General features: G+C 28.0%; 1 protein-coding gene across 6 annotated transcripts; it reads right to left on the reverse strand.

The window, feature by feature from the left end:
* Window positions 1–270: 270 nt before the first annotated feature.
* LOC149877251 (NACHT, LRR and PYD domains-containing protein 1a allele 5-like) lies at window positions 271–24,166 on the reverse strand. 6 transcript variants are annotated; one of them, XM_090073835.1, is made up of 8 exons: window positions 24,028–24,166; window positions 23,458–23,807; window positions 19,714–22,842; window positions 18,192–18,529; window positions 13,430–14,746; window positions 9,907–9,954; window positions 2,432–2,464; window positions 271–967 (listed from the first exon to the last, which is right to left on the reverse strand). In XM_090073835.1, the coding sequence occupies exons 4-8, from the start codon at window positions 18,436–18,438 to the stop codon at window positions 423–425; spliced, it is 2,190 nt and encodes a 729-aa protein (XP_089929961.1). In that variant the 5' UTR covers window positions 18,439–18,529; window positions 19,714–22,842; window positions 23,458–23,807; window positions 24,028–24,166; the 3' UTR covers window positions 271–422. The 6 variants fall into 6 exon arrangements, with proteins under 6 accessions (XP_089929961.1, XP_089929965.1, XP_089929963.1 ...); XM_090073839.1 differs by lacking the exons at window positions 18,192–18,529; window positions 19,714–22,842; window positions 23,458–23,807; window positions 24,028–24,166 and adding exons at window positions 14,893–15,230; window positions 15,345–15,446; window positions 15,774–16,077; XM_090073837.1 differs by lacking the exons at window positions 18,192–18,529; window positions 19,714–22,842; window positions 23,458–23,807; window positions 24,028–24,166 and adding exons at window positions 14,893–15,446; window positions 15,774–16,077.
* Between the last annotated feature and the right edge of the window lie 2,805 nt (window positions 24,167–26,971).

Genomic DNA, 26,971 nt, shown 5'->3' on the forward strand with positions numbered 1-26,971 from the left:
ACATTTATAAATACTTATTTAGGCTTTTTTAAGAAAAAAAATCCTTTGATGATATTTACTTGATCACTCCTTCTTTGAAAAAAAATAGATAAATGTCCGTTGATCGAAGCAACTTTAGATTTCCTTAAATCAATAACTTTTTATTTTGACCGACAGGAAAAATGCTTTGTGAAAATCATTTAACTTTTACGAAAAGTTATTTTGTAAATATCCTTCTTGAACTGAAATCATTGGTAACAATAGAAAATAAAGTAACACAACTTTTTCACATTTTATTTGTAATTTTTATTAACTTTATTAAAACACTGTTAAAGTTCTTCACAAACTTTAAACAAACGTTTATTTGAAAAACATTTCACGTTTTTACATTATTTTATCAAACCATTAAAATTATTTAAACATTCAAAATATTATCGAGTTTCTTAATTGAACTTTTTAAACTCTTCGATGTTATAAAATTTTTTTCCACGGTAAGAGATAAAAAACTGCTTGAAATTCGAACCACGAAGCCAGTCACAAATGTCGTCGATGAAGTTCGTGTCGTCGTGAAGGTAAAGATCTAAACAATCAGCGAGTCGAATCCACGGGAGGAGGAGATCTTCGAACTCGTTCTTCGATACGAAAATTTCTTTGTTCGGTATCACCAACATTTCAATCTTTTGACTCGGTGTCCATTCATCGATCTTCAATAGTTGTTTTAAGATCACACAGGAAACGTTGGTCGAGCATAAAATGAGAAGTTTTTTCTCATCCTCAGATAAATTATTTTTACTAACAATTAAAACGTTCAATTTGAATCCTGCATCAAAAAACTTCTCCATGAAATATTTCTCATGTGAAACTTCACGAGCAGTTTTTCGATCGTGTATAATAATCGTCCGCGGTAGTTCACCGATCGGTTTTTTCAACTCATCTGTTATTGATACCTGTGCTTCAAAGAAGCATTCCATGAATGTCGTTATACTCGCTGAAGACAAATAATTACATCATTATTCTTCATTCATCACTTATATCAGTCACCAAAATAAATTTTATTCGCAATGACATTTGTTTTGATGATCGATATTTTTATTTCTTTAAAACAGGATGTATCATACACTATTTTCAGAAACTTTTTGCGCTTTAACCAATAGAAACACAAATAACGAGTCAACCAATCAGAAAGATTAGTGTAAAAGTTTTAAAAATGGAGCCCAATTTTTCTTTCGCGATGACTTTTAACGAAGAGAATTTATTTATTGTTTATACAGAGATTTAAACAGACGTTTGCAATTTTTAGTTATCAAACAGTTTTATGAGACGCCTGTTCCCGTTTTAATAAGTCTTAACAACCGGGATGATGAAAATATCGAATCAAAAAATGAAATACTAGACGCTGAACAGTTGGAAAATTCGTTCTGTTTAAACTCCTGCTAAATAAAATTCTTTAATGCCACATAAAAAAATTGATTCAGCAGGAGTTTACGCAGAACGAATTCCCATTCGGTGAAGGCAAAAAAAGTAAAAATGTAAAACGAATTTTGAAATTAATATCAGATGATCAGCATAAGTGGATCTTATACGTGGATTTATATTTTGTTTTGAAAGCAAAATGGATACACAAAATATTCATGTTTTCTTTCTTAATGGGATTATAGTGCAAAAGAAAAAGGAACAAAGATTATCAGGATTTATCACAGAAACTATAAAAAAATCAACAGCATGCATGTCACGGCTCTTCAGCGCTTTTACAGCAAATAAATGCGGTTTTACAATTTCTTAAGTATGTTGCTATAATAACCAAAAAACGTTCAAAATGTTTAAACTTTTTTTATAAGTAATACTTAATTTAGGAATGAAATTGCTTCAAATTACACAATTCTTTTTCTTTTTGCTTCAAAATAACCAAATAACATTTATGTTTTTTGGTTATTATAGCAACGTACTTAAGAAATTATAAAACCGCATTTTTTTTAACAAAAATGTTTAAACCTTTTTTATAAGAAATACTTTACGAATGAAATTGCTATAAATTACACTATTCTTTTTCTTTTTGCTTGAAATTTTATGCTTACTCGATATGTAAAAAAATTACCTATGGACCTAATATAATGGCCCCACACTATTCTTCCAAGCAGTTAACTTGAGCCTAACTTGACATCAAGTTATACTACCAAAGGGTGGAGGAAAAAATATTTATGGTTATTTTAAACATTCCTTGAAATATGGAGCAAACATTCCAAAGCTATTTTTTTAAAAAAATATTAAGAGAAAAGTGGCTTATGTATCAATATATTTAAAAGATTGCAGCTAGCAATATATTTTAAAAAGAGGCATCCAAGAAACAACCAAAAAATAGTGTTCGAATATTCTATACTGCGTGCAACAATAAAAAATAATTTCATTAAACTGAGAAACAAAAAAAAAAAAAAAATCAAAAACTTGCACTTACAAGATTTAGATGTTGGAGGTTGTGATGGAAATTCTAAAAAAATTATTAAATACTAAACAATGTTTAAAAAATCTCCTTACATTAAAAATGTTTCAAAACAAAATCCAAGGTGTGTAGATCTTCTTTAAAGATTTTATACAAATGAAAACAGACTTTCACAAAAATGAAAAGCAACTTTTTCAATGTGCAATTTATAAATAAAATGTTTTAGTAGAAACTAAAACAGTGCAACTTCCAAAATCTAAAAAAAGTTATAATATTTGCAAAGTTGTTTTGGGAAAAATTGTTTGCTGTAAATCCGTGTATATAAGCTGTTTAGGATTAAATCGAAAAAGTGAACATGACCTATTCAGTAAGTCGACTTATATATCAGGTGCCCTTAAAAACCTAGTCAACTAATACATCCAGTCAAATAGTACCTGAGCCAAGATTAACTTTTTTGGATTAATTCATAACACTAATTTTAAACTTAATTAAGCTATTAAAATTTAAAATAAAAGCATAGAGAGAATTAATTTGCTTAATTAAATCATTTTTAAATCTAGATAAAAATTATAATCTTCTAGTAAACATTTAAGGTCAGTTTTAATATACTTGTCATATTCAAAGCGCTTTGAATATGATTGCAAGTTAATGTGAAGAACTCTTCTCTTGACAACACTAAAAATCTCTTCAATTGAAACTACTGATTTCCGTGCATTATTCTCCTTTTATGATGGTTTAATGCTGCAGAGGAAACTATTATTATTTAAAAATACTCGCAATTATTAAAAAAATCGTGCAACAATATAAAGGAAGATTATTGGAGTGTATGGAAAAAATACATAAAAACTATAATATTAAAAATACATAAAAGTCATACACATGTTAAACTTTCCTTAACACTTAAAAAATCCTACGGAATTCCCAGTGCTTTGAAATGCAGCTGGTGAGCACCATTTGCATGTATTGAGAAAATTTTTTAATTTATGAAAGTTTTTCCTCTCTAAATAATCACTTCTTATAAAGAGATCATATCCCACTAATTTTATATTTAAAGTTCCTAAATATTCAGGAGAACACGATAATTTGGATGCTGTAAGGGAATTTATTTAAGTTTTTCCTCTCTAAATAATCACTTCTTAAAAAGGGATCTTATGCCACTAATTTTATATTTAATTTTCCTAAATACTCAGAAGGATATGACAATTTGGATGCTGTAAGGGAATTTCAAGTAAATGAAAAGCTTGTTCCATATTAGATAATGCAAAAGGAAAAATTCAAACAAATGCCAATGTGAAAGTGTGTGTGAATGCAAAAAACATTGAGTGGGCCATTACCTGAAGAATAACTAAGGAGTTAAATAATTGAAGAACTAAAGAAAACTGGATTGATAGTAATGAAAAAATCTATTTGATTAAAAACGAAAGAAATGGCTATGGCAGAAAAAATGAATAGTTTTTACTTAGAGATGTTTGTTAGTGTTCACGATTTAAACAACACAATGACTTAATAATTCACAGCAAGACAAAAATCTGGAAATTTGCAAAAAACTTGGAAAAAAAACTTACCAAAACCTATCTTATTATATATATATATATATATATATATATATATATATATATATATATATATATATATATATATATATATATATATATATATATATAAAAGGAGGCCAGTACTAAAAAAAAGACTAAAATAATTGCAACTTATTAATGTGTTATAACTATACAAAAATAATGACTTTGAAGACAAAGTAATGCATATATTATCATGTAGTCCTTCATAGTAATTCGACAAGAACGTTTGTACAGCTTCTATTTTAAAATTGATTTAAAGAGAAAAAGTTTACTTGATCACTTTCTGACGGAAAAAAATTCAATTAACACTACCTATATATTATTCTACACTCTGAGAATAATTCTGGGCAACAGAGAGTCCCTGGAAGAGTTAGAATTGCTAAAATAGTTACAAAAAGGAACATCCAAAGACTTAAATCAATGTTTGACCACAAAGACGGCGTATCTCAAATACAGGCAGCTCAGAAAATCAAGTACAGCCAAATATATATCAGCAAAACATTAAAAACATAGTCCTTAATCAGACCAAAGAAGAAGAATTTGATTCCATTGAGAACTTGTGACCAAATAGGATTGGCTAGAACAAAGTGCGGTCAGCTGTAACAAGTTTAAGGGAATAAACTGTTAATCCTTCAAGATGAGTTATATTAAACATTTAACCACTCTTCAATTAATTGAAAAGATATCTATTATTCAACTGATGTGCCTCACAGACCAGCATGTATCAAATTCAACCCACTGCAAAGTTTGAAAAGAAACTACTCATTTGGATTTACTTTTCTGATAAAAGATATCTCCAATATTCAGAGAAAGTGGCTTTGCAATCAACCAGGAAATCTATAAAAATAATTTTATCAAGAAAAAATGAATTCAATTCATTAAAAAGCATCATTCTGATGGTGAATACATATTTTGGCCTGATCTGGCATTGTCTCATTACAAAAAATCTGTACAAAACTACATGAAAAAATCAATATTGCCCAAAAGAGAAGAAACCCTGCAAATGTGCCTGATTGTTGTCTGATTAAGGATTTTTAGAGTGTTCTCAAAACAAAAGTCTATGAGAATGATTGTGAAGCAAAAAATCTCAAGAAACTTCACAACAGAGTAAAATATTGACTTTCTAAAATAGACAAACCTCTTGTACATTGTCTTTTTGAGTCAACTTGGCGCCAACCAGATTATGTAGGACGCAATGGTTTGATTGAACAAAATTAATATGCAAATAAATTTACCACTTAAAATGCTATTGTATTTCTTTTTGAAATTAAGTTTTTATCTAATGAACCAAGAGAATTTTGCTCCTTCATAGCCATTAAAGTATTTTAGTTATAGCTTTTAACAATCAATGCCAAAAAAGTCTGGCTAAGAATTTTTGATTTTATCATCAAGCCTAATTAAAAAGGTATTGACCATAGCTCTTAATTTGGATTAATGTCCAGTGATTGATTTGGCTACCATTTCTTCAAGGTAAGCATATTTTTTTCAACATATGCCTTTCTAGATTTTGTGGTGTGGTAAGGATTATTATCTGGTTAAAAAAGGTAGTACCCTTCTGGAAATTAATCTTTGTAACTTGGGCACTCATGATGAACAGGGATCCATGAAACTAACTTTGATCAGTAATGCCTTTAACATTTCAAATCCTTCCAGTAGCATAAGCCAATCAATCCAGTAGCATAAGCCAATCAATCCCAATACATTTACCTACTTTTAATACTTAATAGTTTACCTTTGATAAAAGAGGCTTCCTGACAGCCAAATGAGAATCTAAACTTTTTCACTCATGTAAAAGAAAACCTATATTTTTTTCCAGTGATGTTGGTATTACCAGTTTTTACTCTTAACTTATCTGTAGAAATGTAGCAATTTAAAAGAGAAGCTCAGAAAACAAGTGATGTTGGTATTACCGGCTTTTACTCTTAGCTTATCTGTAGAAATGTAGCAATTTAAAAGAGAAGCTCAGAAAACAAATCTACATTCTTCTTTGGTAGTATTTCTCTTTCATCCTTATCTATATTAACAGGCTCTTTCTCCAGTGCCCACATACTTCTTTAGAAAATCAGTAACAACACTTTTTCCACATCCAATATTACTTTTAACATCTCTATGAGAGATTTTACATGTATACAGGGATGGAGTAAGTTAAACTCTGTTTATATACTGTTTATATGTTATGCAAAATTATTGAGAAAAGAAGGTTAGACTTTGGTTCAATATTGTGAGAAAGCTAATTCTAAGTGAAACAGATGCTGCTTATAACAATATAACAACCCAAAAATATTAATCAATATTTTACACAGTAACAAATAAAAATGAAAAGACAACAACGCCCAAAGCAATATAACCAATATAAAAAGCAAGAAACTACAAAAAGTGGGGGGATACAAAGAGAGAAGAAAACGGAATAGACAGAAAGATGGATGGATAAATACAGCACGGTTAATAGTGGAGAGCTTTAAATTTACAAAAAGAAGAATTGATAACAGAGTTTTTAGGTTCTACTAGAAGGAAGTAGATCAGAGTTTTAGTTTTACAAAAAGGAGAGTATAGGAAATAGTTTTTATGTTATTTAAAGTAAAGAAATTTTTATTAACAATAACAATACTTAAAGGAAAAGAATTGTTATTACTAGTATTTTAACAAGAAATATTGCGCATTCAGAAAAGTATATGTATTAACATTAATAAGTCAGAGTGCTATCATTACACAGAACCAAGAGGGATCCCCATACCCCTATACATCCAACTGCCTAATCTACAAAACACCAAACCCAACCTCTACTCCCCATAGACTCTCTTTTATAAAAGTCTTTTAAGATAAATCCAGTTTTCTGAAGTTTCTTAAAGAAGAAATCTTAATGCATTTTAAAAAGCTAAGTTTTTGGTGTTACATTTATTCTCATACATATACTTGTTGCTTGAAACTTGTAATGGAAATAAATTTTATGGTTTTCATAGCAATTCTGCCTATAAAAAGTATAGTAAGATAGAATAGATAGAATAGCTTTATTACATATTAAGTTTGAGAAAATATCAATAAAAAAATTCTCAACTTGAATGTATAACAACTTATATTATGGTGTAGGGCGTTAAAGATTTATAGGATAGGAGGATTTGGTGTGAAGGTTGTGGAAATGCATCTTGGCTTTGTTTAATGGTAACATTCTGATTTATTATAGAATGCACATACTTTTCTTTGCACACAATTAATTTTCTTTAAATAAAACAATCTTCTCTGTTAGATAAAGTTATTATCAATAAAATCTCAATTTTAATATATAATAAAACTTTATCTTTTTATTCATGTTCTTTTTTCAATAGTCCTATATCATGACATATCCTACTGTTAATTTCCCCACCCTTATATCCCTTGGCTTCCCTACTTCTAACATTTTCATAACCTCATAATGTGACTCTTAACCTTACTTTCTTTGCATGTTTTTTGCTTTTTATATTGGATTGGCTGTTTTAGTTGTTGGAGTCTTTTTGTATTCTCTTGCTATGATAAATTGTTAATGGTGTAAAATTGTATTAAATAATTTCTTTTTTAAATTTCATTTTAGAATTAGCTCCCTAACGACATAAAAGTTTGTACTTACTATTTGTTAAAAATTGAAAAACCAAACACTAATGGTAAAAAAATTGATTTAAATTTGTTTTCACTTCTATGGCTAACGGTACAAAATTAATCAAAAAACAAGTCCTAGCAAACAAAATTTTTCAAAAGACATACTATTTCATATGCACAAAAAAAAAAAGAGTGAATAATGCAGATACAAATTTATGCATTAGAAAGTTTTTAAATTGTCTTGTCAAAAATCTTAGCAAGACATTTGCTAGTGTGTGATTCTTTTAACGCTCATCTGAGTCTGTAAAATAAATGCTAAAAGATAATTGCAACACTGATGTAGTAGTGATACCAGGAGGTGTTGTCAGCAATTCTAAACTGCTTGTTATTTGCATAAACTAATTATTCAAGAACAGACTTCAGCAAGTATAGATATCCTGGATAATTTCATGAGAGAAAACTTTTACAGCTAGTAGTGCCATTAAATCAGCATCTTAATCAACATATTCTTCTTGTGTAAAAGAGGCATGAGTTACAGATACTATAACAAACTATTTTTAAAAAACTCCATATTTAATGCAGGTGACAACACAGAATGATGTTCTATTTGTAAAGATAAAAACAGCCTTCCTTTTGATGAAAAAAAAAGTAATGAGGTAAACTTTTTGATAACTTATGACTTATCAAACAAGTTGTAAGCAATATTTTGGTGGCTTAAATAGTGGTAACAACAATTTCAATGGCTTTAACAACAAAAACAATTTCTAACAAATCTTTAACAAAAGTTTAAGTTAGAAATTGGAAGATGACTTAGACACTGGGTTGACTTATTTGACAGTATAAAAGGTAAATGAAGCTGAAAATCTACGTGTTATATTAAAATCATCACTAAACATTTCATTTGCAAAAGAAAATCTGCTTCTCTTTCTCAAAAATGTCAAACAAAATTTTAATTTTTAGCAGTCAATATAATGAAATTTTGCCTAAGTTTTGTCATTTAACCTTTGAACATTCATATCTGATGAATAAAAAATAATTTTTTTTTTCTTTTTAGAAAACATATGCCCAATAACATTCTTAACTTTTACAGAAAAAAGTAAGTAAAAAATATGACAAATATAAAATATTAGTATAAAACCGTTATTTAAAATAAGGACATTTATTTTGACAAAATTCCAAAACCCTCTTATATGCTCATCAACTTTATAAAAATAACAAATTTCATTTTAAAACTTATAACTACCTCTGCTCCACAATAGTTTTAACATTTGGATACTTTTGGTCCGAATATTGAAAATGAATGCTATTGAATATTTTTTCTAAAGATATGCTAAATTTGCACTGCTCTAATTATTTTCTAAAAGTGCAAATTTAAGAAAAAAAAAATTAGTAGTATTCACAACACAATACTAGTTGTATTACATTGTGAATATGCCGTACATTTAATAAAGAACTTATTTTTACTAATTTTTTATTCACCCATTGATCACCTACATTTAAGTACCAGAGCTTGTTAGAAAGCCTTGAGTAACCCTTTTAAACTAGCTATAACTTTTGAAAGTTGATCTAACAAAAGTGAAGCTGTAGCTATAAAAGTTTGATCAAATGGGGCAAGGATTATAGAACAAAATTATTTCACGTGTGACAACTTTTGTGGAATGGTGGTAATATAACTTATCTTTAAGTGTCAAAGACACTTCTGTAATTTACAATAGAGAGTTCCTTGCATTTATGTTTTTTTGCCTTTCTGGGACATATCATTTACCCATGAAGATGTTAAACTATTTTAAAATTTCACAATTCACCTTAATATTCATTAAAAAAACTTTAGGTGACTCTTAATCACTAATATTAATTTCATCAATAAACTAATTTCTTTATTTGAAGTTTCAGTAAGACAAATAACTTTATAGCTGTTAAATTACAAGTAATTTGTTAAAATACAAGCCTTCTGATATATATCCAAAGTTTTATTACAGCTTAAATATATTCAAATACTATCAAAGATATATTTTATTAATTTCTAAAAAATGTAGTTAAAAATGGAAAATCTAAATTTTTTTCTCAGCTATATTTATTACAGGGACAGATAATCATGCCTACAGTAAACTTGATTATATTACTTGATACTTTGTTTTTGATTTTAATATTATAAATATTTTGAAAATTTTTAGTTTTGCAAGCTTATTGTTATAGATACATATGCTCGAACTCACAAAAAATATTTTTATAAAAAAAATGTTTGTAATATGTACTTTAAGAAAGTTCTGAGGAACTTACTGATTTGTCTTCACCCATGTATGAAAATAAAAACTAAACAATAATTATAACAAAAGTAATTACTTTCAATAAGCAAGTTTTTCAATTCTAAAGAAGCATCTGGTACCAGCTCTAAAAAAAAATAATTTCAGAAAAATTATTAAAGGAAAAACCATTTAAAATGAAAACAAAAAAAAAATAGACAATAAATGAAACCAAAACATATTTTAAAAAGTTATCCAATATCAGTTATAAATAAATGCAGTTAGTAGAACAACAGAAAATATATTTGAATCTTGAAAGCACATTCTATTTTGAAAATAAAAAAACATGCAAAAAAAATGGGAATTATTTTTTTGTACCCTTTTTATGCACCCTTGTTATGTGTACCCTTGTTATGTGTAAAAGTTTGTACCCTTGTTATGTGTAAAAATAATTTTACCAAAAGACAAAAGCATAATTATTACTTATCTATATTCAGAAAATTATTCCATAAACGCAAAAATATTCTAGTTAAACAACATGTCAAACAAACTTCAAAAAATAGTTGGGTTTAATTTAATTTTAACAATGATAATTATTATTTATGGTGAGTTGCTTTGACTTTTATAAAGTTTTTTATACCAAAGTTTGTGTGTAAATGTTTTTATCTATTTTCAGTAACATTTTTAATTACTTTGACTTTAACAGACAACTGACTATACTGAGTTACTAATTAATATACTGTGCATTTATTAATTAATGCAAAAAAACCATAGCACTATATTTTTGAACGATTAAATTTTGACACATTTTTTAATAAATAAATGTATAGTGCTTATATGGACATTTATTTATTTTTTAGAAAAACATTTTTTGTCTCTACAAATTTAAAACTAATAAGGATTTAGCAATGCACATTGAGATAATACAATTGTTTTCTGGAAACAAAAAATGTGCAACTGCAGCTCTCAGAAAATTTAAAACAAAGCATGGATTAAATAAGAGTCCATTCTCAGTATCCTCAATCACTAGATTAGTTGACAAATTTGCAACAAGTGGGTCTGTTAATGATGCTCTGAAATTGGGAGGTCCATCTCTAAAAGATGAATAAAGTGGCATTATGTTCAATGCTCTGAAAGAACTTTAATGCAATAATCCTTGTGGTATTGCAACAACATCTGATATTTCAAGAGTAACTAGAATATGCAAGTCAAGTGTCTACACTTTGCTGCAACATCATTTGCATCAATATCCTTATATATTGTGTTTTACGTAGGTCATAACAGCAGCTAACAAGATTTCATGTGTCGATTTCTAAAAAAAAACTATTGAAAATCAGCATCTCTTACTGAGCATCCTTCGGAATGATGAGGCATATTTTTACATGGACAGTCATGTTCACAGACACAATTGTGTCATTTGTGTTGATGAAAAACCATTCTAAAAAAATACCAAAAATGCTCCGTGCAGAAAAAACTTGTGTTTGGATGGATTTTACAGCCTCATTTTAATTGCAACCATTTTTCTTTGATGATACTGTAACAAGAGAAAATTATGCAGACATTATTGATACTCACTTTCTGCTGCAATTACATGAAAAGCATAAATTATCCTCAACAGTCTTTCAGCACAATGGTGCATCTCCACATTGTTCTTTTTCTACTAGAGAAGTGCTTCTCCAGCACTTCTAATAACGTGTCATTTGCTGTGGATTTGATTTTAACTAACCTACCAGATCACCAGATTTTAATGGCTTAGATTTTTATTTCCTGGGGTGTGATGAAATCAAGAGTTTATCAAAGAGGAAGTGCCCAAATCATTAACGAACTTAAAAGAAGAATCTTAGAGGTCATATCTGAAGTATTACAGGATGAATTATTTACTTCTGTGATTGACATGCTTAATTGATGTGAATTAGTAATACAAGTTGATAGGTATTATTGAACATGTAAAATAAAACCTCCAATAGTGATAAAATTATAAAATTCTGTTGTATATATATTTTAATAAAAGGTTTGAGATATTGTCCACTTACTTTTTGTGTTGCTTAATAAACAAACTTCATATGGTTACTTTATTATGTTAATTTTTTTGTTGATTTTTTGAAGCTTTTAGTTTTAAATATTAAAAAGTTAATTAAAACTTATTTGGAAAAAACTTATTGCATTTGTCAATTCCATTTTTTTAGTTTTCAAATTGTTGTTTTTGTTTTTATTGATAGATGTGCATAGCAGGTATTGGTTTTTTAATAGTTTAAAGTCTTTGACAGCATTTCAATAGAATTTCATTTACTTATTTCATTCAATAGATCAAGAAACATCAAAGATATTTAAATTGATGCCTCATAAAACTCATCAGCCATGGGTTTGCATACTAACTCAACATGAAATTTCATTAAATCATTGGATTAAGTGAAGAAACCCTAAAAAACAATTGTATTTCAATTGATATTTGGCTATCATAGAAATACATGGATCATGGCTTATCTATGGGAAAACCAAAAAAAAAAAACACATTGAATTTCAATTGATATTACAACCATTTTAGAAATATATGGGTCATGGTTTTTTCCTTGGAAAAGTCATGATCAATGGTGTTTCAAATATTAATTGAAATAACATGGTTTTTTTTTTTTTTTGATTTTCCCATAGAAACTTTCTGTGAGGGAAAGTGCTCCAGAAAATGCTTTAGTTGAGTTGTTTTTCTTCATACCATAAGCAAAAAATCCCAAAAAGGCTGTCTAGATAATGAGAAGAAAGGTATTTAGGATTCAAGAAAGTTGTATGAATCGCTACTTCAAGAAATTGAATGCCTCTGGATGTTGTAACTTACGTCAAATGTAATTATTGGTAAAGGGTGTCAAAAATGAGTTTAGATTATTCATAATGAGAAATATGCTTCATGAAACCAAGCAATTTGCAGTTCTGAACTCAATTGCCCTCAATTCTTCAAACAGCAGAATAATAGCGGATTTCTACATCAAGGTCTGAAAAAGAGACTACTGTCTTTGATTTAGCCACAATATTTCAATGCTTTTCTGGTAAGATTTAGCATAGATTCATTACACTAAAAACTTAATGGGATAGTATCAATAGAATGAACTTGTTTCAAATTCAGCTAATTTTCCAGATTGCTCAAAGGGCTAAACATCAATTTCTTATGTTCAATTGTAAAAGGATAATTGTGTCCATACAAAAACTACCACTTTAATTAGAAAATTTAGTAAACCATTAAAATGCTTTAATTCCGAACTATAGGTTGATGTTTCATGAAAATATGGTAAAAAAAATGAAAAAAACTAAACATGTTTCTATGAAGACATTTCATTTTAATGTTAGCTGGATTTCATAGTGGACACCTGATAAATTATTTCCTTTAGCTGGCAGCAGACAATTTATTGTTAAAATTTATATTTGTTCTGCATTCATCATTTTGAGATAAAATTAATACTATTGATCAAAAATGGAATAAATAATAAAAATTTTAGATGAGAAGACTCTTTAAATTACAAATAATTTAAATTAGTTGCTCTTAATTTAGAATCAATATTTTGAGTAATATATTGCTACAAAACTTGGATTCATCCCTGGCATTTGTTAAAAATGTAAAAATAAGTTTTGCTTACCACAAGTCTCTTTCAGCCAAGATTTCTCTGTATGGACAGGTTTTTGTAACTGGGTGATTAAACTTACAACATTTCTTCCATCACCGAAAACTAATCCACACACAACTGGTAAACAACTGCATAACTTATCATCTTGTAATACTTCTTGAGGACTTTTATAAAAATACAAATGAACAGCAGCGCAAAAAGTCATTAAAAAGAGATGAATAAACTGATATTCATTTGTTAGTCTGGACTTTATAATTAGACCAAATGGTTCAAAACCATTATTATCAAGAACTGTGGCTAGTTCAGCTTTGGAAACCTTTACCATTCCTCTCTCTAACATATTGAAAGCTACTTTACACACATTTAAAATATGCTGCTTGTTTTCTTGTATAACTAGGTATAATTTCTCAGTTGCTTTGTTGATTTGCTGAATGAAGTGTAAAAAGATTAATGTTTGTAATTCAGTCATGGTTTTTAAAGAACTACCAAAACATAATGAAAGTGTTGAGCAGACACCCTTAGTATATGAAGGTACAGACAGCAAGGCCTTGGCAACAGGAGAGCTTGTGATTAGTTCTGCTATATCATCTTTCAGAGTTTTACATAACAAAGTACTTCCAAAATAGTTTCCAATTGCAAGGTTGCTAAAGCCCATAACCTGAATGTGTAAAATATCATTATGCTTCTTAAATAAACTATGATATTTCATTACAGATTCAACTCTGCCTCCGAGAACACACTTGTTTGTTGTGGTGAAGACATCCATTAATGTAGATATTATGGGAAGCTTGCTTGAACCTCCAGATATGCACTTATACAATTCTTCCAAGTGAACAAATTCGTTCAAACCATCTAATACAAACATTATATTCATTTGAGACCCCAAAATATCTTGTCCCTTCAGAATGTTTTTGTAAAACTTGTTAATTAGTTCATGTGCACTTGAAATGTGACAAGTTTTATTTAACTTTTTGAAATTAAAATGCAAAACAAAATCAATGTTTTTCCAAAGTAAACCTTTTGCCCAACAAAAAACACACTTTTGAAGAAAATTTGTTTTTCCAATACCAGCGTTTCCAGATAGTAAAAGCAACTGTGGTTGTGCTAAAGAGATTTCTTCAAATGCTTTCATTGTATTACTGACATCACTATGCTTTTTAACAAAGTAATCCCATTCATCAAACATTTCACAGCTAGCACAAGCTAACACATCATCTTCATTAATATAAGTTAATTCAATACTATTCATTGAAAGGTCAGTGTAAACCTGCTCAAACATGTGTTTTTCACCATAAGATATATAGTAAGATTTGAGCAAATCACTTGCTTCTAAAAATATAAGTTGATATTTTAAATCAATTAAAAAAAAAGAACTTACAGCATGTTTAACTAAAAAAATATATTAATAATCAAATTGAAAAATCCAAAAACAAAAATTACAAGAAAAATCCAAGAAGAGTTAAGAAATACCATACAGTTTATGGCATTTTGTTTGCTTGGGAAGTATAGCATCTGCTGATTGGATAACTGATTATAAAGTTTACTTATTGAGAGTAAGTTCCGTACCAATTATTATGCTCCTTACTAATATGACACTCTGATATCCCTATCTTGCAAAACTTTTTAAAAATTTTCATCAGTTTTTCAGCGATTGGAAAACCAAAGCTTGAGTTATATTTTATATTAAAATAACCAGAACCAAAGCAGTCAAACCATTTCTATGCAGTAGATTTTGATAAAGTGCCTTCACTGTACAAAGCACAATTTTTTTTACATGTTTTAACAGCATTCTTGCCTTTGTGAACATAATATTCTAAAACATAATGCAACTTTTCATAACCTTTTTCCGTTTTCAAACACAAAAAACTTTCCGACCAATGCAAAAATTTTTATGTTTAGACATACATAGTAATGCTCAAACTGTCACCTTTCCTAGGAGTGCTTAGTGATGTTACTGCAATCTGTTTTGCAATTGGTGCTGTCTGTTTGCAAAAATGCCACAAACTTTTTCTCAGAATCAATATAAAAACTAAAAGAACACATCTAGTCACTTCTAAAATTACTATTTTTGTACATCATACCCTTAAAATCAACTTTTCATTTTTATGAACAACTTTTTATGTTTTTTAGGCCACCATTATGGCTAAATTCTTACATAAAAAAATTCAATAAATTACAATAGAAAATTCAGTGTTGTTTATGATAAAGTTGAGCTTAAAAAAATATAGAGCTTTAATGGAAAAAACATTATTACTACTAATATTTATCCATTTTTGAAAAATTGGAAAATTCAAATGACCATATATCATAGACCATAAAGGAATAAGATTTGGTATTCTCATTGTTATATACTAACACATCAAGTTTTATTGTAATCCAAAGTAGTCCATGATGAACTTTGGCCCAATTGGTTTGGAATGTTCAAATAACATACAGGTAACTAATTTTCACATCCGAATGGCCAAATAATATCAGATAGTTCTAGGAAGATAAACATAGTTTATTCATGGAAATTTAAAAAGTGAAAAGTCTAAGTAAAAAACTAAAGAACGTAACTCTATCAATCTGATTCAGTATTCTTGAATGCGTCCACACAAAAAATTATGTTTCTATCAGCTGGAACACTAGAACTTTAGAAAAACCACCCAACTTTCAGCTGATGTGCACAATGTCAAAGAAAACATGGGTAAACATGAGAATGAAAATAAGAAAGAATTAACCCTGATACAAATGGCAGCTCACTTACTGCAATATAAAAACTAAAAAATTTTTGCATTGTGCTTTTTAAAAAACTCAAGAGCCCAACATTTTGGGATATAAAACTCTTTTAGTTACCCCATACAGTGTGGTTATTTACCCATCATTGTTAATATAATTGTTCAAATGATAGATTTTTTTGGAAACTATTATTTTTATAAGGATCCTACAACCAGTCTCTACAACAATTAAACAATATTTAGTTGCAAGAAATTACTGCTTAAAAATGCAAGAGGATTATTGTGAGTACAGGGTTGCCACCGTTATTAAAGAAGATGATTTTTCCTGATTTTTTTGCAAAAACTTTGCTTTTTTCTCCCTGATTTTCCCTGAATTTTTGCTAAAATTTAGCGTATCTCCCCCTGATATTTCCAGCATTCAAACACCCAAACTTAACTTCCTAAACAAACTTCTCCATTAAACCCGGAGCATTTATCTCTAAAAAAACAAATACTATAATCCCCCAATGAGTAACAAACCAATCAATTTGTTTGAAAATTAAAATAAATAATCAAATACTTCAATCAACACATGAAACTGTTCTTTGAAAAAAAATATAAAAACTACAGTAGAATCCCATCAACTTGAACTCTGAAGGGGATATATATATATATATATATATATATATATATATATATATATATATATATATATATATATATATATATATATATATATATATATATATATATATATATATATATATATATATATATATATCAATATATATATATATATATATATATATATATATCAATATATATATATATCAATATATATATATATATATATATATATATATATCAATATATATATATATCAATATATATATATATCAATATATATATATATATATATATATATATATATATATATATATATATTTATATTTATATTTATATTTATATTTATATTTATATTTATATTTATATTTATATTTATATTTATATATATATACATATACATATACATATGTAAACGCAATGTGATTAATTTTCTTTAAAAATGTTAAACATTAACCCTGGTACGCTGGAAAAGGATAATTTTTATTAGAAAACATTTCAAAACAGAAAGAAAAGTTAAAAGTTCTCTGATTTTCCTAGATTTTTTCCAAAACCAACTATTCCCCCCTGATTTTCCCTTAACACTTTAGTCATCTTAGATAGGAAGTATTTTATCAGTAGCCAGGTCAACAATAGCTTCAACAGGCTTATCTCTACCATTAGGGTTGATGAAGTTTTTGATGACATAAAAATCACACAAGACCAGTTTTTTATTAAAATAGCCATAAAATGTTAAGCAGTGTTTCCACCATCTGCCTTTAAGATGGATTCTTAAACATATCAAGAGAAAATTTTTTAGCCTGATGTTGATTTCCAGATATACTAGTTTTAATTCTGATGAAAATACTGTTTTAATGCAGGATGCAGCAACTTAAAACACAGCAAAATTTATTCAAGATGGCTCAGAGTCAATACAAAATTTTTGCCTAAATTTATAATGCCACATAGCTCTCCTGAACTAATTAAGTTTGTCCATATGAGATAGTTCAAGCAAGGACTGCTATTAAGCAACTTGATTGGACTCTAACACTTCTTAGGAAAACCTCTCAGTTGACTACATTCAGCACACCTGTATTTAAACTTAGTTTATCAAGGTGTAAATAAACAGGTTGCATGGAGTAAAGGAAGCATCTGAAAGCATCAGACAGCATATCATTACAACACTTTTTATAGTTATGTTATTTTATGTTATAATATATTACATATTTAAAATATGTCAAAATATATGCATTTATATATATGTGTATATATATATATATATATATATATATATATATATATATATATATATATATATATATATATATATATATATATATATATATATATATATATATATGTATATATATATATATATATCAAAATACATCCTTCAGTCCATCCACACAAATTTTTACATCTCTGTAATTAATATATATACCTTAAACACTTATAAAAAAAAAAAAGTTACTTACGCATCAACTTTAATTTATTTAGAATATCTAACTTCCCAGATGTTGATAGATAATTTTCGATTAACTCCATATAATTTGAAGAATTCATTTCAATGAGCTTTTTAAGAACTAACTCCAATTTTTCCTCATCACATTTATCACTAAAATCATTATTGCCTACAACAAAACGCATAAGACCTGTACCATAAGCAAACAATTGCCACTCTGATGCTAGATTATTTAGTAACTTCATCACTCTTTCATCCATTTTGTCACATCTGTGAATAACTGAAAACTAACCTTTCCAGTTATTGCACACAAGATTGGGTTAAAATACTACTAATGTACCATTTGGATGTCTAAATAGTAAAATATTTATTATCAAAAAAAAAATCTTGATTGCAAGTTTGCTATCACCAACCTTTAATATAAAACAAACAGTAAAACCTCTTGAAAAAAAAAACACTTCACAACTTTTCTAAAATTAAATAAATTCTAAATCTCTTTAAAGTTCAAATCAAGAGCTATTTGAATCCTTCAAAATTTACAATGCACAAATGAGCATCAAATTATCACATTCATGAGTATTAATCACATAGTATTATTTGCATTTTAAAAACATTTTAAACTGCAAATAACTTTATTAGAAATATTTACTTTTAAATACTAAAATATTTATACCACTTTTTTATTGTTATTAGTTAAAAGTAAACTTCTCAAAGAAAAGCTCTTTTTTTTAATTATAGAAGACAGGCAATTTGCTTACAATAATTAACATTTCACAAGAACTCAGATTATTAAAAACCTAAGATCATCAATAACATATTGTAAGATGTCACTCTCAGTGTAGTCTTTGCCACAGTTAAGTCAAAAGTTTCCAATCTGTAAATTGTACACTTTGATTATCATTTGGTAATATATATTTAAACTTTTAATAATGATAAAATATTAGGAACTAAGATCTAGGCATTCAAGGTCATTTGAAAGGATATAGAAAAGTTAATTTTTACATAGGTAAATGAATTTTCAAGGCTAACTTGCCACCAAAAATGGGTTTAAGATAAGAAGGCGTGGTGCAATCCTACAAGTGCAAAATATTAATTTGCATTAAATTATTTAAAACCCATTTAATGTTTAAAACATTAAGTTAGCAAAAGAAATAAAATAACTTCATATTTCCATTTATTTAAACTTCTTTTCAGCCAAATGCAGAACAAAATAACTTCAGTCACAATTGGATTCACTATTGAAACCTTCAATATTTGGCATATAAGGATCTGAAGATATAACTTTAATTCATAAAAAAGCTTGAATTTTACGGTGCAAAGTTGTTTTGTTATTTTTTTAAAGAAGGGGATCTAAAGACACAAGTGATGCATGAAAAAGAGTTATTGCTACAAATGTTGTACTTCCTTATATTTCTGAAGTCTTCATTTCTCGACTCTTAAGAATCCTCAAAAAACTCCCCCACCCCCCTCCTCCATGATCAAATAATTTACAAGGGTACAGGTTTATATAATGCTTAACTGTATCAAATGCATACCTTTTACACCTTCAGCATTATGTATTTAGTCATGGAAAAGTTCAGTATTTGCGTTGGTTATTGTTCCGCTCCCTAGCTTCAGAATATTGACAAACCAGCCAACTAGTGATCTTATATTTTAATATTAGCTTTGTTTGCTGCGTAACAGCTTTTTAGTGGTTGTAGATTCATATCATTTCTTTATTGAAAGCCAAATGGTTTTGAGCGAAATTCACTCGAAACATCGTATTTTATGATGCAATCAAAACAATCCGTGTTCATACAGGATCATGTTTTTTATGTAAATCATTTATCGCTTTGGATGCAGCGCCATAAACGCCACAGAAAGGAAACGATGAACAAAAAATTAATTTTTTGTTACTTTTATTTGTACTAATTAGTACAAATAAAAGTCTCACCTTTTACTATGGTCAAATAAAATTTCAGTTGGTCATATTGCTTTCTAAGCAAATTAAGATTGGTGTAACATTTCAATATTTAATTAGTTAAAGCTTGTGATTCTTTTTTAAATACTATCTTCAGTGGTTTACAAAATTGGATTCACAAAGATCGCGGATGTTGCCAAAATATATTTTTGTCTTCTGTAAACGGTGAAGGAGTTATAAAAACCTCGAAAAGATATTTATCTTATGCATTAGGAATACCTCCTTCGAATTTTCGCTTACATGTAGAATGAACACTTTTTTCATCACATCCCACCTTGATATTGTATCACCTTTTGAACTTTCAATAACTTTCCTTTAAATTTAAACTTTCCATTCTTAAACCTGTGTAATTGATTAATCTTTATAAAACTTTTTCTGAAGTAATTTTTTATTCCAAAATGGGGTCGCTCGGATAGTATTTCTTTTTTACAGCTGTTATGAAAGGATGTGATATATTAGCACGATGAGTATTCCCACCAGACTGCGTTAGAATATAAACTTTCTAAATTTATATTCAGACCTTGTAAATCTTTGTATTTGAGTCTTTGTAAATCCTTGACTCGTATAATACCGTGAAGTTACCTTCAGCGTGAATGAAATCAAATAATTCAAAAGATTAAAAACAAGTTCCTTTATTTGATTAGCTTTTGAACAAGTAGATTCTAACTCGCCCAAGAGTTTTGCAGCATCTCTTTTTCCTGTTTCCAACTATTACCATCAACAAGAGAAGCAACTTCAGGTTGTCTCACCCTCATATATTTTGTCGTTAACGGCCATAAATGTCGGCCAATCTTGGAGTCTATGATGATTGCCCCACTGTTTCTTCATTGTGTTCCTTTTCTAACTTAGGATATGAAAAAACTTCATTCAACAATTGTCTTTTAAGTTCTCCAAACTTTTTCTTTGCCCTCTAACATTTCCCCACAATACAGTTAGTTGACAAATAAATTCTGTAATAGCTGTATTATTTATTTTTGTAATTGGCATCATTTGAATCTTCGAGTAAATTATGCTTAAACTTTTTTGTATAAATTAGTTAACCATGCCAAAAATATCACTTGATAAATATACTAAATTTTCTAATTTTTTAAATTCAAGTGAAGTTTTTTTTAACTCAAGTAATGAATGAATAATTTCAGACAGCATAAATATTGATTAAAGAGCAACGCCACTCATAACGGGCCAAAAGCTAAAATTTCATACCACCACAGTAAATCAATGCGCCCCCATCTCTTACAAACGCTTAGGAAGTCAAACTATAATAATCATGCAGTAATCGTCCTTCATTTTTTTAAATTTATCTCTTCGATTTTATTGAATTTTTTTCGAATTGTCTCGTCACCATTTGAAAGCTATCTTCACTATAAAAAAAGTTAGAGTATTAGTGAAAGTAGCACCAGGTAGCAACTAATTTTTTACCAAGCTTTTGGTACACAAACCTCTCTTAAAAATGTAATTAACATTTGAGGAAACTGTGCGGAACACCTTTTTAAAAGTTCGATTAAAGATGAGAGTGATAACAAAGCAATGCTCACTAAAACTTATATATTTCCTTCTTTAATTTTACACAAAAAACAAAACATTTATTACAATCAAAAGTTATTAAAAAGTTTAAGCATACCTTTTATGATTTTAGATCAATAATCAATATAACTAAAAAATAAATCAGAATCAAAAGACCAATTCTAAAAACGAAATTAAAAAACTGATTTATTATATCGTCTTTCACTTCTCATAAAAAGAAAAAAATGTTAGAAATATATATGTAAAGATATAAACAAAATTATTACCGTTGTCTCGCAAATCGAATTTCGATTAGTTAGGTATTTAAAATATTTTTGAAAAGCGTTTTTCCTATCGTGCGACGGTCTGCATGTTCACACTGTAAGATTTTTTTACAAGATTTTTGGTGTTTAAGACAGTTTACTTCCAAAGATAATGAAAAGTTTAATTTTTTTTTGATAATGTTTGTGGTGACAATAAATAATGCTTTATAAAAAGTTATGACAATCGGAGTTTGGGAACATTAACTTCACAAATGTGACGATAAAGTGGACTTCAAACAATTTTCATGGTCACTGTAAATTCTATTGTTTTGTATTCTATTTGTATTTTTACTAAGTAAATGAGTCTCCATTAGAATAAAAAATTTGGATAGCATTTTTGTCATCAGCAGGTCAACTAGTGGAGATTTTACGCAATTAAATACAATCAAAGGCTTGGACTTTTTTAAAAGCTTGATCCAATGCAATTAAAAGTTTGGACTTTTTCTTTGTTAAAAACACCCCTCATCTGCTAAACTTAACAGTAAATGTGTTTTTGTTTTTTTTTTTTTATCTTAAAGCATATCAATATGAAATTAAAATAATTTCGTATATTAATGTTGATTTAAATTCTTATTTTACTTCTGAAACTTGTTTTTTAATATGTGATTAAATTAACAGTAAAATCCTAGAGTCATTGTGCATCGTTGAGTGATTCTTATTGATAAATGAATGAATATTCGGCTCTAAAAATACTTATGATTCCTAGATCTAAACTTAAAAGTAAAAATTATGAAACCTTTTTTTCAATACAGTATAAAAGTACATATCAATCTATTTAACAATTAATAATAAATAGTAGTAAATATATACCTATTTACTTGACAGCTGATCAAGGGAAGTCTTTAAAAACTCGTGTTGCAGTATAATACGTTGATATTCTATAAAGTATTGTTTAATATCAAATGACATTTTGAATAATACTGTGTAATAATACGTTGAGTTTCTGAACAGCAGCAATTGTTTCAAGTTTGAAAAATGCTTATTCCTAAAAGTACTGCAGCTATATCACACTTAAGCGACATGAGTAAAGAATACTTTAATGAAATCATACTACCAAAACCGGAAGTTTCCAAATTTATAAAAGCTGTGATGTCCAACAAGGAATATAAATGGAAAGAAATTGATTATCTTAATTAATCCATATATATATATTTTTAATTTTAAGAACAACTTATTTGTTAAAAAAACCTAAGCAGAATGTAATTTTTGATTAAGGTTACCAGAGGAAAAGACTAAAGTCAGACTTGGTAGCCATAAAAATCTAATTTTCTTTATCCACGTCTCCTTTATTGAAAAAAGTTTTCATGTTATTGTTTTTTTCATTTGGTCGTTAAGTCAACAAATTCTTAACACATTAAAAAAATTTAAGCCTAAAAAAACTGTCATTTATCTTTCTTTAACTTTCTTTAACATTTAACTTTTTTTAACTAAGTCGAAATATTCATATTCTAGTGCACTCGTTATATGAAAGTTTCATTTAAGTTTATTCTTACCTCTACTATCAGATTCATCATGATGAAGATTCAATCAAGTACCAAAGAATTACAGAAATAAAACAAACGCTTGTCCTAGTATAACGAAAATCTTTTCATCAAATAAATGACATTTGATGAGAGATTTATTTGATCCTCAGACAAAACATGTTTTATTCCAAAATTCCAGTTAGTTACTACATCAATGATTTTCTCCAAAGAAATATTTCTGCTTTTTAATAATAATGAACAATTTGTCAATCGAAATCCTCCACCATTATACATCTAATGGTTTTTTCGAACTGGATTCACTGTAAGTAAAGCCTTTGGCTAAAAAATGTACTCAACAAAAATATTTTGATCATCTTTATCTAAAATAAAACAATAATATTATTAATATAATTGGCTAATTTTATGCATGTATCTATTTATTACGTATTTATTATGTATTTCCCTCTATGATGTAGATTAGTTTTAATTGTGTAAGTTTTATAATCTTTTATCCATTAATTTGAAACTTTCACAGAATTACAAAAATACTTTTAAAAATTATTATAAAATTATTATTATAAATTTTTATTATGAAATTACTTTGTGCAAAAGTGTGCTTCGAAACTTTTTTCATAAAGAATGAAAAAGCCACTTGTCACAGAGAAACTTGTATATGATTTTAGAATCTAGTTTATTTTTTGACTTTTCACCCGACGATAAAAATCAGTAGTTTCTTTCTGTTATAAGAACATAGACACTTAAAAGCACCGTTTATTTTGACATTTGATATCTTTATTGTTTTTAACTCAGTATTATATTTTATAAAAAATGGTTTACCTTTTCGCTACCTTAGATGAAAAAAAGGAAACAAACGCAAACTAGTTCAGCTAAAAGCGTTGCACAATAAATTATTTTTATTTAGTACTTTCAAATGCACAATAAAAGAAATACTTAAACGGCCAGTTAAGTTTGCGAAAGCATTAAACAACATCAGTTTTAATACCAGGTACTGTCAACATAAAATAAACAGTTTAATCTCACCAGAACAACATAACCACTTAACGGTGAAGATAAATTTCTTTTTTTTAAACCAAGTTTAAATTTTTGGTTTGCCGAAATATCTGGAATGGTTTTTATGACTTTTACTATTGTCTATTGTTTTATAACAACTTCAGAATTACTTTTACAAAGTAATAGAATGAAATACTTTCATTTTGACAATTAAACAGGTCACGTGACTTTGGAAATATGTTTTATTGGTTATAACACCGATAATTCAATTAACTTAAATTTTAATAGAACAAAATATTAGAATGAAAAAAAATTATCAAAATTAGTTTTGTGAATTGCATGTAAACATATTTGCAAGGCTGAAATCTTTCAGTTAAAAACTTATTTTCAAAATTGAAAGATGATTTGGACGCGAAATAATGTTTGTTACGCGTTGAAGTTCATCACAGCGTTAAAATACAAGACGCAAAATATTTCAAGGAAATTTTTTTTCTACTGATCGATAATAAGATTGATTTCACAAAACGTTTCAAATTTCATCTTTAAATTTAAAATTTAAATTAGTAAAGTGAAACACCTCTAAAAAAACAAGATTAACAAAGTAATACATGCATACCATTTTGACAGCCTAAAACTAAAGAGAATGAGCATAAAATGGGCTAGCTTCTTAAAATTTCTTTAATGACCATTGTAAATGCACTGAAACTCATTAAGTAGTCCTGAAATGGAATTCTAACTAAAATTTCATACGGTCATCAGTAAGAAAAATGATATTTCTATAAAAACCGTCTGATTGGTCAAATATTTTTTAAATGATAAATTGATTGGGAGTATTAAGCAAATATATTTTGATAGGAATTTGAAATGTATTCTATGTACTTATAATTTTAGGAAAATACTTTTTTAAAAGTTTTGACTGTTGTTTGATAAAGTCAATTAAAAATTCTGTTTAGCAAACGACTAAGAAAAATGAGAAAATCTTTAGATATTTGCAGTTATAAAATAAAATTAAATAGTATTTATACAAACTAAATTATTAGCATATCAACTATGGAATATATGAGTATATAATATATATTTATTGAAATATTAAAAGTTTTACATTCCAGTTTTGCGTAGAAAGTATGCTCTTCCACAATACGAACGAGACACTAAAACACCGAATCCCACTTTTTAATTCCTGGATACTCTGCGGACAATTAATACTCATATGCTATTTTTTCATATTCCTAAAACAATTTTTATAACACAAATGAGATTTCCCGTTATAATTTTGGAAACAAGATTTGAAAGGTTTAAAATAAAGACAATCAGAGCCGTCAGGATATGATGGGCAAGCTGGACATTTGCCCAGGGCCCTTAAGCCATTGAGCACATAAAAGTATTAAAATGCTTGTAAAATACTTGTGCAGTTGCACTCCTCTCCATGCAGACCAGTACATAGGACGCACTGCCTTTATGAGCCACACTCAGTTACACCCAATGAGCGCAACTGCAAGTTTTTCAGTCTCAGTCAATGATCGCAGCTATCAGTCCTCATCTTTCCTCATCGTTCCTTTAAGAAAAAATCAAACACTTCATGACCTGTTGAGTTCATCTGCACACTGGCGGGTAATCTAAAAACAACAATAAAATTACAATAAAAATGCTGTCAATTACAAAAGAGAACATGCGAATAGACATCGTGATAGAGTTGCATTACAATCTACCGCGACTAGCTGCTGCATTCTCAACCCTTCATTTTTAGCATAAATAAAGAATTCTGAAACCTAATCATATGCCAAAGGTCTACACATTAAAATAAAATCCTGCCAATTTCTTCCTTTTAATCTGTTTTCGTAAAACATTTGACACAAAATTTTCAGGTGCTAGAAAAACCTCATGCGCTTCAGAAAGAATGACCTTTCTTTCTGTCAAACAAATTCTGTAATCGTTGAAGAATGAAATACAAATAATATATGTAGATATAGAAATAATATATAACATATATAACAAATAATATACATGGATATAGAGAAAAAGATTCCTAAAAATAGATCCAGAAGAGTACGAAACATTTTCATTTTGAGCTAACAGAAGAAGAAGCACAGCACAGTCCAGATGACTCGTTTAGAGATCTTTTTCCCTCCAATGGATATAGCCGTCAGAACTCTAAACAATAGCTTTGCAAAAATTGAAAATGGATTGAAAAAGTTTAGCATACCAAGCAGCTCCATTTATCGAAACACTACAAAGTCTTCTTCAAGTACAGTTCCAAAATGTTTTGTCAACATGTTTTGGAAAAAAAAATTGTAATGTTCAAATCATAATATCTAACACTGCACATCAGTTACACCCAAAATGCATGCTGTCTTTTTTCATATAAAACTATTTAGTATTTTAAAGAATATTCCACTTGGACTAGTGAGCGAGCAGACACTGGAAGCTACACTTGCAAATTTTAGCATGAACTGGCAAAGATGCAAAATAACTTCTATTCATCCTGAATTTGGAAATCAGCTTTTAAACTTTATTGTTGATTTAAGTAAACATT

This window comes from Hydra viridissima, unplaced genomic scaffold (genome assembly GCF_058129835.1).
Source record: "Hydra viridissima isolate aposymbiotic clone 2 unplaced genomic scaffold, HvirCarnegie_v1 scaffold_16, whole genome shotgun sequence".
NCBI lineage: Eukaryota > Metazoa > Cnidaria > Hydrozoa > Anthoathecata > Hydridae > Hydra > Hydra viridissima.

Excerpts from the sequence above, each read along its gene's own strand:
- LOC149877251 (XM_090073835.1), bottom strand. The coding sequence starts at position 18,438 with ATGGATGAAAGAGTGATGAAGTTACTAAATAATCTAGCATCAGAGTGG. Across the intron at positions 2,465-9,906 it reads GAAAAACTTGCTTATTGAAA|AATTTCCATCACAACCTCCA; the intron begins GTAATTACTTTT and ends TAATTTTTTTAG. Across the intron at positions 968-2,431 it reads ACCTCCAACATCTAAATCTT|CGAGTATAACGACATTCATG; the intron begins GTAAGTGCAAGT and ends ATTTGTCTTCAG.